Raw genomic sequence first — 14,481 nt, forward strand, 5'->3', positions numbered from 1 at the left:
AGGAATGGCATATGACCCAATAATTCCATTTCTGGGTATTTACCTGAAGAAAACAAAAACATTAAATTGAAAAGATATATGCACCCCTGTGCTCATTACAGTGGTATTTACAATAGCCCAACTATGGCACAACTCAAGCATCCATCAACAGGCTAATGGATAAATAAGATGTGTATTTATACAATAGAATATTGGCCATAAAAATGGAGATCTTGCCACCTGAACCAACATGGGTGGACCTAGAAGACATTATGCTAAGTGAAGTCAGTCAGAAAGACACAAAACATGATTTATATGTGGAATCTAAAAAATGAAAGAACTGAACAAACATAATAGAAATGGGCTTATAAATACAAAAAACTGGAAGAGAGGTGGGTGGGAAGATAGGCCAAATAAAAAATAAAACCATGAAGCATTTTTATTACTTATTTTTTTTTAATTTTACTTATTTCAGAGATTGAGCACCAGCTGGGGTGGGGAGGGCACGGGGAGGAGGAGGAAGAGGGGGAATAGGAGGAGAGAGGGGCAGAGGGAGAAGCAGACTACTCCGTGCCAGGCAGGGAGCCTGAGGTAAGGGTCTATCCCAAGACACCAGGATCATGACCAGAGCTGAAAGCAGATGCTTAATCAACTGAGCCACTGAGAGGCCCCTCATTTCAATCACTATATTGTACACCCCAAATCAGTAACACTAAGTTAATTATACCAAATTTTAAGTTAATAAAAATTTTAAAATTTCAAAGGAAAAAAAAAAACAAACTAAGAGGACCGTAGACTACTTTATCACATTCTTTCCTGAGCAAAGGGCAGGTGCCATTTGGGAAACTGGTAAATCGCTAGGTTGAAAACGATCACCGAAGACAGAAATACAAGCAGCTCCATTCAGGGGGCACCTGGGTGGCTCAGTGGGTTAAAGCCTCTGCCTTCGGCTCAGGTCACAATCCTAGGGTCCTAGGATCGAGCCCCACATCGGGCTCCCTGCTCAGGGGGGAGCCTGCTTCCCTTCCTCTCGCTCTACCTGCCCCTTTGTCTACTTGTGATCTCTGTCAAATAAACAAAATTTAAAAACAAAACAAAGAAAAGGCTCCATTCAGAAAAATGGAGAAGAAAGGAATGAAGTCTGGATAGTGGCTTTTTTAAAGGCAGGGGAAGGGGAAGAGAGAGAAGAGTGCAGAGTGTAAAGAGAATCTTCAGCAGGCTCCATGACCTGCCAGAGCGACTCAATCTCCTAACCCTGAGGTCAGGACCTAAGCCAAAAATCAAGTCTGACATTTAACCCACTGAGCCACCAAGGTGCCCTGAGATAGTGGCATTTAAGTGTAGCTAGGAGAGGTGTGGCCATGTCTTTACTCAACTGGGGGAATCTGGGCCTCTTGATGCTAAAGGAATATTCCTTAGGCAATGCTTTTGAGTCAAAATGAGAATAAAAACTATGAGCTCCTTCCAATCAATTTCCTCTAACTACAGAGGGCCCTTAGGGGCCAAATGCCTTAAAAAGGGCTCAGGTCCTTTCTTAAGAGTGCCCAGGTCTGGATGATTGAAGAACAGCACACAGGCCAAGAAGAACGCAGGAGTTAATGCTAACAGCTTGAACTGTTCATAGAAGGTCAAGTTTCTCCTCCATAAACCGGGCCAATTTCCTCACAACAGGGGATGCCAACTGCCAACAGGAGCTAAATTTCCTGTCTTCCTTAGTTTTGTTTTTTAAAGATTTTTATTTATTTATTATTTGACAGAGAGACAGCAAGAGAGGGAACACAAGGAAGGGGAAAGAGAGAGAGGGAGAAGCAGGCTTCCTGCTGAGTAGGGAGCCAATAGTGGGATTCAATCCCAGAACCCTGGGATCACCAATGGAGCCTAAGGCAGACACCTAACGATTGAGCCACCCAGGTGCCGCCCCCTTCCCTTAGTTCTTTTCTTAACAGCTGGTTCCAATACTTTGGCCAAATTCATTCTGTAACTTGGGTCACTGCAGTCCTTGATTCAAGTCCAGGGAAGGGAGGAAAAGACCAGAAGTCTAGCTAAGAAACCAAGAGGCATGCTCTCCTCATACTGAAGGGTGGGTGGGCTTCCCTTGATCACTGACAGGGTTCAGGAGCTGCAGGGCAGAAATCAACGACCTACAGCTGAAAGCCCAGGCACCTGGTTATCACGCAGTGAGGGGCTGGGTGCAAAGGTCTGGAAGTTAAGGAACCTTGAGTCAACACCACCACTGGGTGCCTGCGCACACTCTCCAACACTTCTGGCCTCCGCTCTTCCTAAGAAGTGTGGGGGGCTGGGCAGGGGGATGCCTTTTCACTCGTTACGGATTTACGCTGGTGCTCTCCACCCTGTAGCGCGGTGGGGTCCGTCTCTCCAAACGTTGTTTAACAGGCAGAGGAGAAAGAACCCACCTGGCCCAGGGCCACCCCACTGCTTACTTTACCAGTTTGGGGATCTCTATGTGAGCAAAGCGTCCAGCCCTAACGTGGGCGCATCCTAAAACCCCTAAGACCGGCAAGGGTAAGGCCAAAGTGTGCCAACCGGGTCGTGCGCAGCTGCTTTAGAATGGGTTAATAGAGAGCGGTCTAGCGAGGGCGGTTTCTGCCAGTCTGACCACCGGGAGAGAAAACCAGACTTAACACTGGAAATCCTCGTCTTGCTGAAAGGAACGCCTCACCCGGCTGACCCCGCGAGCCTCCTCCCCCGGCCGGGCCATTCGAGCGCACCCCCGGCTGCCCACCCGACCCCGCTCCCCGCGTCCCCCCGCGCTCACCCAGCCGCCGTGCGCCTCCAGCCAGGCGCGGTGCTGCCCTGTGAGCCGACGGCAGAGGAAGTCCACCAGGCGCCGGCAGTCCTGGCGAACGCTGGCCTCCCACTCCCCCAGCTCCAGTTCCTGGTCCGGCCCCAAGTTCGAGCAGGCCCCCGACGGCGGGCGCTCCAGCAGCGTTCCCGCGAAGGTCAAGAGCGCCACCACACGGCCCCAGCTTAGTGCTTGGGGGTGGGCGAGTATCTCCCGCTCCACCTGAGCCACCAGCTCGACGCGGTTGCCGCGGTAGCCGCGGTAATCCGACAAGAAGCGCTCGTGACGCTGCCGCACGTCGGCGGCCACCGAGCGCAGCACCGCGGCCTCGCGCGTAGACGGCGACCGCGCGGGGGTGCCAGGGCCGCGGGCACAGTACTCCAGGTAGTCGGTCAGCAGCTGCGCCGTGCGCTCCCTCAACGCGTCCGCCATGGCCCGACCTCTCCCCACGCCGCCCGACCCGACCCGGTTTTCTAGGTCCGGCTGCGCCTCCGCCCAGGGAGGGGCCGCCACACCCCTCCCCGGTTCGGCCCGGCAGTTGTTTTTCTGGGTCGGGAGAGGAGCCTCTGATGGGAATCCCATCCGCACCTGTTTTAGCCCCAAAGGCCAGGCCCCGTGGTGTGCACGCGCTCACAGGGCGATAAGAGACTGAATGAGGCTTCTTTTTGGAGGGGGGGGGGGGTGGTGATTATTGTTTAGCTCTGGGGCCGGGGACTAAGAACCCAGAGGGGACAGTCTGGGAAGTTGAGCCAGACTTTTGCCTTCTCTTAAGAAGAGGTTGACAAAGGCTACCCACAGCCCTCCACTGACGACTCCATTGCGAGGATCATCATCTCCCGACTGGGCGGAAGCCGCAGGTGTGTGTGCTGGAGATACCTGCCTGGGGATCTGGCATATGCGGCAGGAAACAGGAGACTGCTGCAGGCTGCTGGAGTGCCAGTACTGGCTGGATCCATTCATTCACTGGTATTTATTCAGAGCCTGTTAGCGCTGGAATGTAATGCAGAACAAGGTGTGTGGCCCCTGCTCTCAAGAACCCTACAGTCTGGTGCTGAAACAAAGTAACAGCCCCCCACCGCAGAGTTTAATTATCACTATAGCCGGAAGAGCTGAGTACCCAGCTCCAGCATAGTGGCTGCTTCCAGTAGCTACCATTTCTATATTGCTTAGAATTCTCTTTATTTTTTACTGGCAAATTCCTCAGTATTCCAAGGCTCTGTTACAGTTAGCATTTCTTTTTCTTTCTTTCTTTTTTATAGATTTTATTTACTTGACAGAGAGAGAGAGAGAGAGAGATCACAAGTAGGGAGAGCGGCAGGCAGAGAGAGGGGGGGGAAGCAGGCTCCCCACGGAGCAGAGAGCCTGATGCGGGGCTCGATCCCAGGACCCTGAGATCAGGGCCCGAGCTGAAGGCAGAGGCTTAACCCACTGAGCCACCCAGGTGCCCCTATAGTTAGCATTTCTTACATTAACCTTTCTCTGTTCATGATACTCTATGGCTTCTTTCTCCTGATTGGTCCCAGACTGACACAGGATTGGTATTAGCAGTAAAAATTCTGTGGGTGCAGTGGTCTGGATTATGTTGCAATATCCCACTCAGGGTGAAAGAGGAGTTGATGCCCCTTGTTTCACACCAGAAAGAGGCGGCAAAACATTTGGGAGGTCCTTTCGGATTTGGGTGGCAACATACACCATGTATGAGTGTGTGAATTTGACCCATCCTCAGGCTGGTGGATTGGGAGGAACAAGAGAAGATTCTGTAGTACATTTAGGCTGTACTACAAGCTGCTCTACCACCTGGGTCTTATGCTCCACCAGATCCAATGATATGTGATGTGCCAAAGAGGGATCCTGTATGGACACTCCAGCAAATGCCAATAGGAGAATTACAGCACAGACCTCTAGGTTTTCAAAGCAAATCTGTGTTCTTCTCTGCACATATTCTCCTTTCAAAAAGCACGTTCTGACTTGCTACTCGACCTTGGTAGAGCCTGAATGGCTAACCATGTGCTATCAGGTGACCATGTAGCTTGAGCTCTCATCGTGTGGATGTCATCTGACCTACCTAGACATAAGGTTGGGCACGCACAGCAGCAATCTGTGCATCTCTCTGTATACAAGACTGAACTCAGGCAGGTCCATTAGGTACAAGTAAATTGCATGAGTAGGTGGCTCAGAATCCTGCAACACCAATTCTTACTGCTTTGCCTCCTCCCTCATTACATGCCTATGGCCTCCAAGGGATTGCTTATGATCAGTTGACTGAGTGAGAAAAACTCAAGCCTGGATTACAGATGGGTCCACATGATGTGTGGTACCACATGCAAGTGGACGGGGGAGCAGCACAGCCCCACTCAGGGGGGACTGTGAAGACACTGGTAAAGGAAAATCTTCCCAGTGGACAGGGATTCCAACCAGGTATTTAGCTGTCCACTATGTCTGGAGGGACAGATGGCCATAGTACCCACCTACACTGGTTCTTGGGCAGTTGCTGATGGTTTGGCTGGGTGGTCAGGGCCTTGAGAAGACGAGGCCTGGAAGATTGGTGCTAAGGAAATCTTGGAAAGAGTTATTGTCTGGATGCCTCTGAATGGGTACAGACAAAATATTCATGTTCCATGTGAATATCAGGAGCAGACTCTTAATAATCAGACAAACTTCTGTGCTCTGTGGATGTCAGAGAGCTTCTTTACCCAGCCAGCTTGGTGCTGATTCTGTGAGTCTGCGAGCAAAGAGGCCACGGCAGCAAGGAGAGTGTATGGCAACAATGGGATTCTCCCTACAAAGGTTGAGCTGGCCATTGGTACTGGTGGGTGCCTGGTCTGCCACATCAGGGGTTCGTGAATAGTGAGCCAAATGAATTTCCTCAGAAGGGATTATAAATCTCTGTGCATCAAGCTCCCATTTGAACTCTTTTTGACATCTTATGGGTTCCTTGTGGAGTTAAATGTTTTTCTATGTGGTCATATTTTATTTGCCAGGGACTCATGATTTTACCTGATTAAATATAATATAACGTTATATTTTAGCAACAAGCACAGTTTTTTCTTAGATTTGGAGTAGTTTGGTGGTGAGTGGTGATTCCTCTGGCCTGGCCATTAGCTAACTCCTAATAATTATCAGGTGAACCAAACAGCGAGTGAACAAATGAGCCTCTACACAGAATTTCTGATCCACACCATGCAAGGAAGCAGTTTGCAGTCAGATTTGGTTAAAATCCTTGCTCTGCCACTAAGGAGCTGTGCAACCATGAGCAAATTATCCAGCTCTTCTAGCTTCAATTTCCCTAAAAAATGGAGGTAATAATTGCACCATCCAGCTGTTACAAGGATTATGTGACTTGGTGTATGCAAGGTGCTTTGCACAGTGCTTGGTACATAGGGCAAGTTCTTTACAGAGAAACTTTTTATTATAGGTATGAACTAACCAGGGTTACTATGCTCACTTGTCCCACTTTTAACCAAAAATCAAAATGTAACATTTTGGTAAGCCTTACCTATCTGGTTTCTTGGTTTTGTTTTTTTAAATACTGAAAATACCTACGGAGTACCTACTATTTTTCCATATATCTATAGATTCAGCAGCTTTATTGTGATAAATGTGCAGCCATCACCACTAATTCTGTGACCTCAAAGGAAATCCTGTACCCATTGGCAGTCCCTCCCCATTCATCCCGTCTGAGCCCCAAGCAACCACCAAATTACTGTCTCTGTGGATTTGCCTGTTCCGACTATTTCATGTGAACAGAATCACACACTGTGTAGTCCATTGTGTCTGGCTTTTTTCACTCAGCACAATTTTATCAAGGTTCATCCACGTTGTGGCATGAACCAGGACTTCATTCCCCTTTCACTGCCAAATGATATCCCGTTGCCTGATATCCTGCCCTTTGTTCATCCGTTTGGTTGTTGAACATTTGAGATGTTCCGCTTTGGGCTACTGTGCACATTTGTGTTCAAGTTTCTGTGTGGGCATGTTTTCATTTTTCTTGGGTTACAGACCGAGGGGTGTGAAGCCACCTATTATTGGGGAGCACAGATAGGTTAACCTGTACTTCGTGGTTCCTGGCTTACAATAAGGCCAAGTGTTCACCAGTGGTGTATAGGTTAGATAAGCTTAGGTTCGAAGATGGGCGTTTTCTGTTGTCACAATCTTTGTGTAAATGCTCGCACCATACTTACCTTTAGCTCTTCATAGTTATTTTTGAGCCATGAACAGAGCATCATTCCTGATCCCATCCCCTCATGAGAGGGTCAGCATCCTTTCTACAATGACACAAACATACTTCATTTTTTTGTCACCAGAAATGGGGGTCAGCCCACAATGGAGACGGACCAGTCCCGAAGGCCAGCCTAGCTCCAGCCACATCCCATCTAGAGAACAATGGGTCTGTGGTATGCCTTGAAGAGTGGCCCGATTCTCTCCTATCACAGGTGAGACGGCGAGTGGTTTAGCCTCATGTTCTTGCAAAGGATCCAGAGGGACAAAAAGATTAACTGAGTGCTTTCCCCCACATTGCCTCCTCAGAGTTCCTGGCCCACCTCAGTCCTGCCCAGTCCAGATCTCCAGGAACTGTATATTTTTAGGAACTTTTTTTTTTTTTTTAAAGATTTTATTTATTTGACAGACAGAGATCACAAGTAGGCAGAGAGGCAGGCAGAGAGAGGGGAGGAAACAGGCGCCCCTCGGAGCTGAGAGCCCGATGTGGGGCTCCATGCCAGGACCCTGGGATCATGACCTGAGCTAAAGGCAGAGGCTTTCACCCACTGAGCCACCCAGGCGCCCCTGTATTATTTAAAAAAAAAAAAAAAAAAAAAAAAGATTTAAGAGAGAGAAAGAGAGAACAAGCTGGGGGAGGGGCAGAGAGAGAAGGGGAGACAAGCAGACTTCCCACTGAGCAGGAAGCCCGTTGCTGTGATGCTCAATCCCAGGACCCTAAGATTGCGACCAAGCATCAGACGCTTAACCAACTGAGCTACCCAGGTGCCCCCAGGACCTGTATTTTTAACCTGCTGTTGACCCGAGCAGTTTTCTCAGCAGGCAAATTTGGGAGATGCAGATCTACAAATTCTTGCTCAGCCAGCTCTCCGGGGCTCAGAGGAAGCCAGTAGACAGCAATAGGGCCCTGACTCCAACCCTGGTTAATCTAACCTATCTGCTGGGCTTACCCCGAGGATCCCAACTGCCCTCCTTGGAAAAGCTTTTCAGCAGTCCGAAGACCCCAGTTGGTCTCTAGCCTTTCCCACTGCCTCTCTGTGTCCCCTTGGAACCTCCTCTGAGGGCCTCTCCTCCAGCCCCTCTCCTCAGTGACCCTCATCCTTATCCCCCTTTTTTCCAAGCTCCTGTATGTTTTTAGTATATTCTCACTCAGTGGGGCTTAAGAAGGGCTCATTAGCCCATCAGCTGTTTCAAAGTAGAGTTCCAACCCTAAGACCCTTTTGGGGGGGGTCCCCAAGATCAAAATTATTTTAAATATGTAATAATACTCACCCTTTCTCTATATGTGTGTCCTTTAAGACTCTCACTCTCTGGGGAGTTATCCAGAAGCTCCTGATATGTGGGTAAAGCATCACCAGTGGGATGTGTGCTTCTGTATTCTTGTGTTTTACTGTTTTCCTCAGCTTTAATTTCTAATATGATAAATATTGATAGATATAACCCACATAACCAAAAAGCTCAATAATTTTTAGGAGTGTAGAGGGATCATTAAGACCAGACACTGGAGAACCAGGGGCCCAGATGAACCTCTAATTGGCGACAGTGACTAAGTGACTAATTGGAGACATGCATGGGGGCTGCTTAAGGAGTGGGAGGAAATAAGGGAGGGCTGAGGGGAAGAAAGAGCACAGGAAGGGGAACCAGGAGGATGGGAGGAGATGGGGGTAGGCGTGGGACAACGAGAAAGAGCAAGAAGGGAGGAGGGGGAAATAGGAAGGGGAGGGATGGTGGACGGATGGAGGAAGCAGGGAGCCAACCCTTGTTGAAAACAAGCCGAAGACTGAGGACGGTGCTTTATGTATTTCAGTGCCGTCCCTCCACATGCCAGTGAGCTGAGGCTGAGAGGGCTTCAGATATCACGTAGGCTGGAACTTGGTAGAGCTGGGTCTGAACCTAGGTGCACATCGTTTGGGCCCATGCTGTCCCCCTCTAACTTGCAGCAGAGTCCGGGTATCACCACTGCCCCCTGCTTGCTAGCTGGCCAAGCAGCCGTGAGAGTGTGAGATACAAACACCTTTATGACCTTTCGCTGCCTTTATGATGGAGGGAAGGTGTAGAGGAGGTCAAAGGGTGGAAAAGGGAAGTGGGTATGGGGTGCCTGCCTCTGGCTCATTGCGGGTTAGGGCTGGCAGCCGGGCCCCACTTCGGTGAGACCGGCCGCCCACTCCAAAGCAGCTGCCTTGATTTTGATTCACAGGCATTTCCCATAAATGGCCATCACTGCAGCCCTCCGTACCTGACCCCCGTTCCTGCCTACGCCTGGTCTTCTCTGGCTGCGCACACCTGAGAGCGTGTCTGTGTGGACCCTCCACCATAGCTGGTTTGGTAGGTTTGCCCCCAAGTCCTCTAAAAAAAAGAAAACTGACTACAAAACTCCACTCAGCATTATTTTCAATATGCAAAATAAAATTTATTACCTGGAGTTACCCTTGGAGTCTCCACATGGTGTGGCATATTACAAACCAAGTGTTTCATGGATAAATACTAAACAACACCCACTGTGAAATCAAATGCTTCCAGGGGAGGTGGCTTACTGCCCGTGGGGATAAGTGAGTGTTCTAGGGAATACTTCACAGGTTTTTTTTTTTTCCCCCGTAGCTTTTTTGATTGGAAAGTTATGGACCGTTTTTGCACATACACTGAAGATGCTTTCTGCCTCTCCAAACATCTAACCTTGAATTTGCTTCCCTTTAGTCTTGGTGACTTCTTCTGTCCTGTCCTCCTTCACTACTGGAAGGTCCAGATCAGAGTGCAGAGACACTAAAGGGTCTGTAGGGGAGAGGAAGACCGGGAGCAAACTCTGGGACCTCTTGGGAGTGGAGCTGGGGAATCCCGTGAGAGGCACCCTGGGACCTGATTCCTTCAGCAGCTGCCTGGAGTTGGAGAGATCCTTTACCCATTTCCTCGAGCCCCTGCCCAGCCTGGAATCCACTGGGGAAGAGGAGAGGAGTGGCTGAAAAATGGGCCATTTGGACCAACTTCCTCCTTCCCTCTGGGCTCTCTGGAGTTAAGCAGGGGCCTTGTACATTTCTCTCTCTATCCCAGGGCGTGCTGTGTAGTAAAACCCTCAGTAAAACGTTTGCTTGGACTGGATCTAATCACCATATTTACTTAAAAGAACTGATGGAAAAGCTAGCCTGTTTTTTTTGTTTTTTTTGAGGGACTTGCCCATTAGGATACCTGCACAAGTCGTTCTGAGGGTGGGCCAGGGAACACGTCCTGATGTTTGCAGGCCAACCAGGTCCAGACCTGTCTGCTGACCAGACCTGTGGCAGCTCTGAACAGTCTCTCTGAGTAGCAGGGCCTGGAGCTGGGCCCACAGGGCCAGAACCACGACTAGGAGTGGGGGCAGGCTGGAGCAGGGCCCAGAGAGGAGACTGGATGATCCAGGGTTTATGGGCACCACAGGAGCCCAGAACACCCACAGGGCAGGCCTCAACCAGGTAAGACTTCCAGTGTGTGAGCTGACCTGCTATTTCTCCAAGGAATGCATGCTATCTTAATGAACAAGGAGTTTTCTAAAATGAAGAATAAGCCTCAATGCCTTAAAGACGAGGAAAAGAAGGGATCTCAAAAACACTTGATGTCTTCCAGAAGGAAATGCTGATTTTCAAGTAAAGACAAGTAGTTTGTGTGTTATTTTTTTCTCCATAGAAGAGAAGCAAAGACATTATCGCCTGGGACCTATCAACTAATTCATGTAATTACATTTTCAATGCAATAAATATGAATATACTTCATATGGATATGATCTACTATGACACCTGTAGTATCCTGAGTGGATACTACTAATTCTAATACATCTAATACTATGAGCAGGTTTTTAAATAAGTTTACTGTCTGTTCCCACACAGAAAGGTTTTGCTCTGAGGAGCCTTTGTGTCACAAACAGCATTCAGCTTTTCCCTCAAATGACAGGAAATATCCCGTCCAAGGGAGCCGTCACATCATCACAGAAGTCCTAAAGCAAACATCCCGTCCACTCTATGTGCATCTCTCCTCTATTTGTGACAGTTCACACAGAGGGAAATATTTGACCTGAAAAAAGACAATGAGAGACTGAAAAAGAGACTTTTACAATAAAAACGTATTTTCAAAAGGGATTGTGTCTGATTACGTTCAGAATTTGAATTTTCTTCTATCACAGACCCCTCAACACGGTCTGCCTCGTGCGGTCCGTTAAGGTCAGCACTTCTAGAGGAAAGTTCCAAAAGGCACAGGGCACCCTGAGAAGAATCAGATTTTAGAGTGCTCTGAAAACAAATGTGGTTCAAGGAAGTACTAGGGGATTTATTAAATGCTGAATCCGTGTGGTAATAGAACAGCGTGGAGACCATATGATTAGAATAACCTTAAAAATGGATACATTTTAAAAAGTGTTCAAAATGCAAAACACTGGACTTGAAGGTGTTCTAGTGCTGAAGGCCCACACCAGATCTTTCCAGGGGTGGTCGTTTTAAAAGTAATATCGTCTGGGCTCCTTTAAGCTACATCGCAATAACCCTCAGGTCCTCTAGAAGAAGATCTATTTCCATTTGGCGGTTTCAAATTCTACCCTCAGGTGCCTATGTGTGCATTGTGAGGAGACGATTAGGCCCAGACCTGCAAAGCCACAAAGAGATAATTGTTAGTCCCTTTAGTTAAGGACTTGTGAAACTTGAGTTTAAAAAGATAAAATCAAGGTCAATCTCACACACACACCCCAAAATGAAGCGCACACATTTCTTGGATGGTAACACCTTACTCCTGGCTACTCAAAGGTGCCTCTTCGGCCCTGCCTCTTCCCCTGGCTCTGCTCAGTCATCCAAGGGGTATCTGCGGGGGACACTTAGGCTGAGTACCAAAACCATCTGTACTCACACACGTCCTTGAGTCATTCACGTGACTTTACTAATTCAGGAAACTCTTGCCCTGGAAGAGGAGCTCACAGATAACTTTGTTGTTTATTTCAGAACCTCACAGAAATCTTTGGTTTATCCCAAGATTAGACCACTCAACTACTCTCTTTAGAAAAGACACTTCTCAGGCATACACAGAGCATCACAAATGATGGTTACTTTTCAAGACTGTCTTCAAAATCCTCTCCCTCCCCCAACTATGTGTCCAGCAATCTTTTTTTTTTTTTTTTTTTTTTTTTAAGATTTTATTTATTTGAGAGAGAGAGAGAGCATGAAAGGAGAGAGGCGAGCGGGAGAGGCAGACTCCCTGCCAAGTAGGCAGTCCGATGTGGGACTCGATCCTGGGACTCCAGGATCATGGCCTGAGCCAAAGGCAGTCACTCAACCAACTGAGCCACCCAGGCGTCCCTGTGTCCAAGCAATCTGAAAACTACTGTGCCACAAATTTGTCTAAGCCTATTCAATCCCTCCAACTGGTTAAATCAGACCCCCTCCCCAAACCTCATAAACATCTGTTTTCCCCTTCTGAGATGCCACTGAGACTGTCAAGTTTGTGCTCTGTCCCTAGTGAGATAAGAAATACACTTAGCTTTGCTTTATGAACATTTTGGAGGTATTTCTGGGAAGCCAACAGCCAACAAGTTCATTGAGCTCTTTGAGAATCTGATGAAAGCCATGAGGGCACTTTCTCCAGAAAAATGGATCCAGGACATGTGAGTGACCTATAATTTCAGGGGCTTCACGGGTTCCCTAAAGCCCCTCTGTGGGTCTCACAAAAGTATGTCACCACAGAATAGAAATGTCCCACTATTGGGAGTGAGACGGGCACCCTGTGGTTTGCCAAAACCTAGAGTCAGCAGAATCCTACTTTCAGGATCAAAGGGGGCTGTTTGGATCACCTGGCCCCATTATTACCTCAATTACATGCTGATACATGGTTGTTTCAACCTATGCTCCAATACCTGCACTGACGGGGGACTCACGACTTCTCTGGGGCAACGCACCCCGTCTGTGGCCACGGACAGAGCTGAAATTAGAGCTCTGTCTGGCTGATGTCACCCAGGCTGACTCTGAGCCTCTGCATTAAGGAAGGCCAATCACTCCTCTCACACACAGAGTAAAATAACAGAATTTCTCTTACTCTTAGGGTATGATCCCATGATCCTGAGCAGAAAGCAGTCCCATCAGGGGAGACTCGGAGAGTACTAACGCGGTTTTCATGTCCGAACAGGATGGAGACTCGGGACCCCTTCAGAACATCCCAGACATTGATGGTATAATCATTGTATCCAGCAAACAGCAGGCGCCCTCAAAGCAGGAGGACAGGATGGTTACCGAACCCGTTCTTCCCATCCATTTTTCTTTTTGTGACGTTCACTCACATAACCGGCAGTCACTTGCTCATTCATTCATTCACTCATTCAGCCCACTGTGATTTAGTGCCCCCTATGTGCCAGACACTGTGCTTTGCCCTGGGGCTTCAGAGAAGAGAGCCGAGTCGCTGCCCCTTGAGGAGGGTGCTGGTGGGCAGGCAGGCAGATACGTGAAGGGACACACGGTAGCCCATGGAAGAGGGATGATAATGGAAGTGCTTAGCTGTGTGTAAAATGCTCTGAGATCATGGAGGAAGGAGGATCGAGGAGGGCACTGCACAAAACTGATAGGAGTTGGCTCTTGGAGGCTGAGGCAGAGAAGGGAGGCAAGAGATGCTGTAGGCAGCGGTAGCAGCACGCAGGCAGAAAAGCACAGATTTAGACTGGGGGGCTGTGTCTGGGGAAACTGGTCCTGTCAGAGCGGTCTTAACTTTTACTAGCAGCCTCCCCAGCAGTGAGGGCAGAGGGGCCATGAGCTTCTAGGCATTAAGAAAGGGTCTCTTGCTCCCCTCCTCTGGAAAAGTCCCTTTTCAGGGATGAAGGGGAGGCCAGCAGGCTGAGGAGGAAAGCCTGTGAAGGGCCCCGCAGATGTGAAGCTGTGCGCATCACTGAGGAACAGCAGTAGGTGGCGTGGCCTTCATTTCCCATAAAATGAAGGGGGTGGGGAGGCTGCTTCGGGTGGGGTGACGTGGGGCAAGGGATCATGGAGGAAAACCAGGGCAGACACAGACTGCTTAACCCGCTGGCTCATGGGGAGTTCCGCTGAGGGAAAGCTTGATCAAGAGCTGGGTTTCGTTTAGGTCCCGGCGTACAGTCCAGGGAGAGTTTCTGAAAGAAAATCTTACCACTGAGGGAGAAGTCCACACTGGATGCTCCAAATATGATACTGTCTTTGGAGTAGACGGCGACTTCCCTGTCCGCCCGGAGGTCGTAGAGGCGACACTGGGGTGACAAAGAAGACCAAGAAGCACTTATTTCTTCTTCTTTTTTTTTCTTTAATTAATTTATTTGACAGACATCACAAGTAGGCAGAGAGGAAGGCACAGAGAGAGGGGGAAGCAGGCTTCCCACTGAGCAGAGAGCCCGATGCGGGGCTGGATCCCAGGACCCTGAGATCATGACCCGAGGCAAAGGCAGAGGCTTAACTCACTGAGCCACCCAGGCGTCCCAAGAAGCACTTATTTCTGGCTCCGGGTTGGGGAAGAGAGGA

General features: G+C 48.9%; 2 protein-coding genes across 2 annotated transcripts in view; both read right to left on the reverse strand.

The window, feature by feature from the left end:
• Nucleotides 1–3,229, reverse strand: part of LOC111139170 (BCL2 like 10) — a 40,723-nt gene extending 37,494 nt beyond the window's left edge. Inside the window, exon 1 of the mRNA XM_022491351.1 lies at nucleotides 2,756–3,229. Coding sequence (XP_022347059.1) covers nucleotides 2,756–3,214 — 459 coding nt within the window. The 5' untranslated portion in view covers nucleotides 3,215–3,229. The remainder of the gene's footprint in view (nucleotides 1–2,755) is intronic.
• A 6,362-nt stretch (nucleotides 3,230–9,591) lies between these two features.
• Nucleotides 9,592–14,481, reverse strand: part of LOC111140421 (G protein subunit beta 5) — a 42,603-nt gene continuing 37,713 nt past the window's right edge. The window contains exons 9-11 of the mRNA XM_022492679.1: nucleotides 14,117–14,213; nucleotides 13,040–13,206; nucleotides 9,592–11,602 (exon numbers count right to left, since the gene is read on the reverse strand). Of these exons, the coding sequence (XP_022348387.1) occupies nucleotides 11,591–11,602; nucleotides 13,040–13,206; nucleotides 14,117–14,213 (276 nt within the window). The 3' untranslated portion in view covers nucleotides 9,592–11,590. The remainder of the gene's footprint in view (nucleotides 11,603–13,039; nucleotides 13,207–14,116; nucleotides 14,214–14,481) is intronic.

The sequence above is a fragment of the Enhydra lutris genome, unplaced genomic scaffold (genome assembly GCF_002288905.1).
Source record: "Enhydra lutris kenyoni isolate GAN:26980312 unplaced genomic scaffold, ASM228890v2 scaffoldscaffold4, whole genome shotgun sequence".
Classification (NCBI taxonomy): domain Eukaryota; kingdom Metazoa; phylum Chordata; class Mammalia; order Carnivora; family Mustelidae; genus Enhydra; species Enhydra lutris.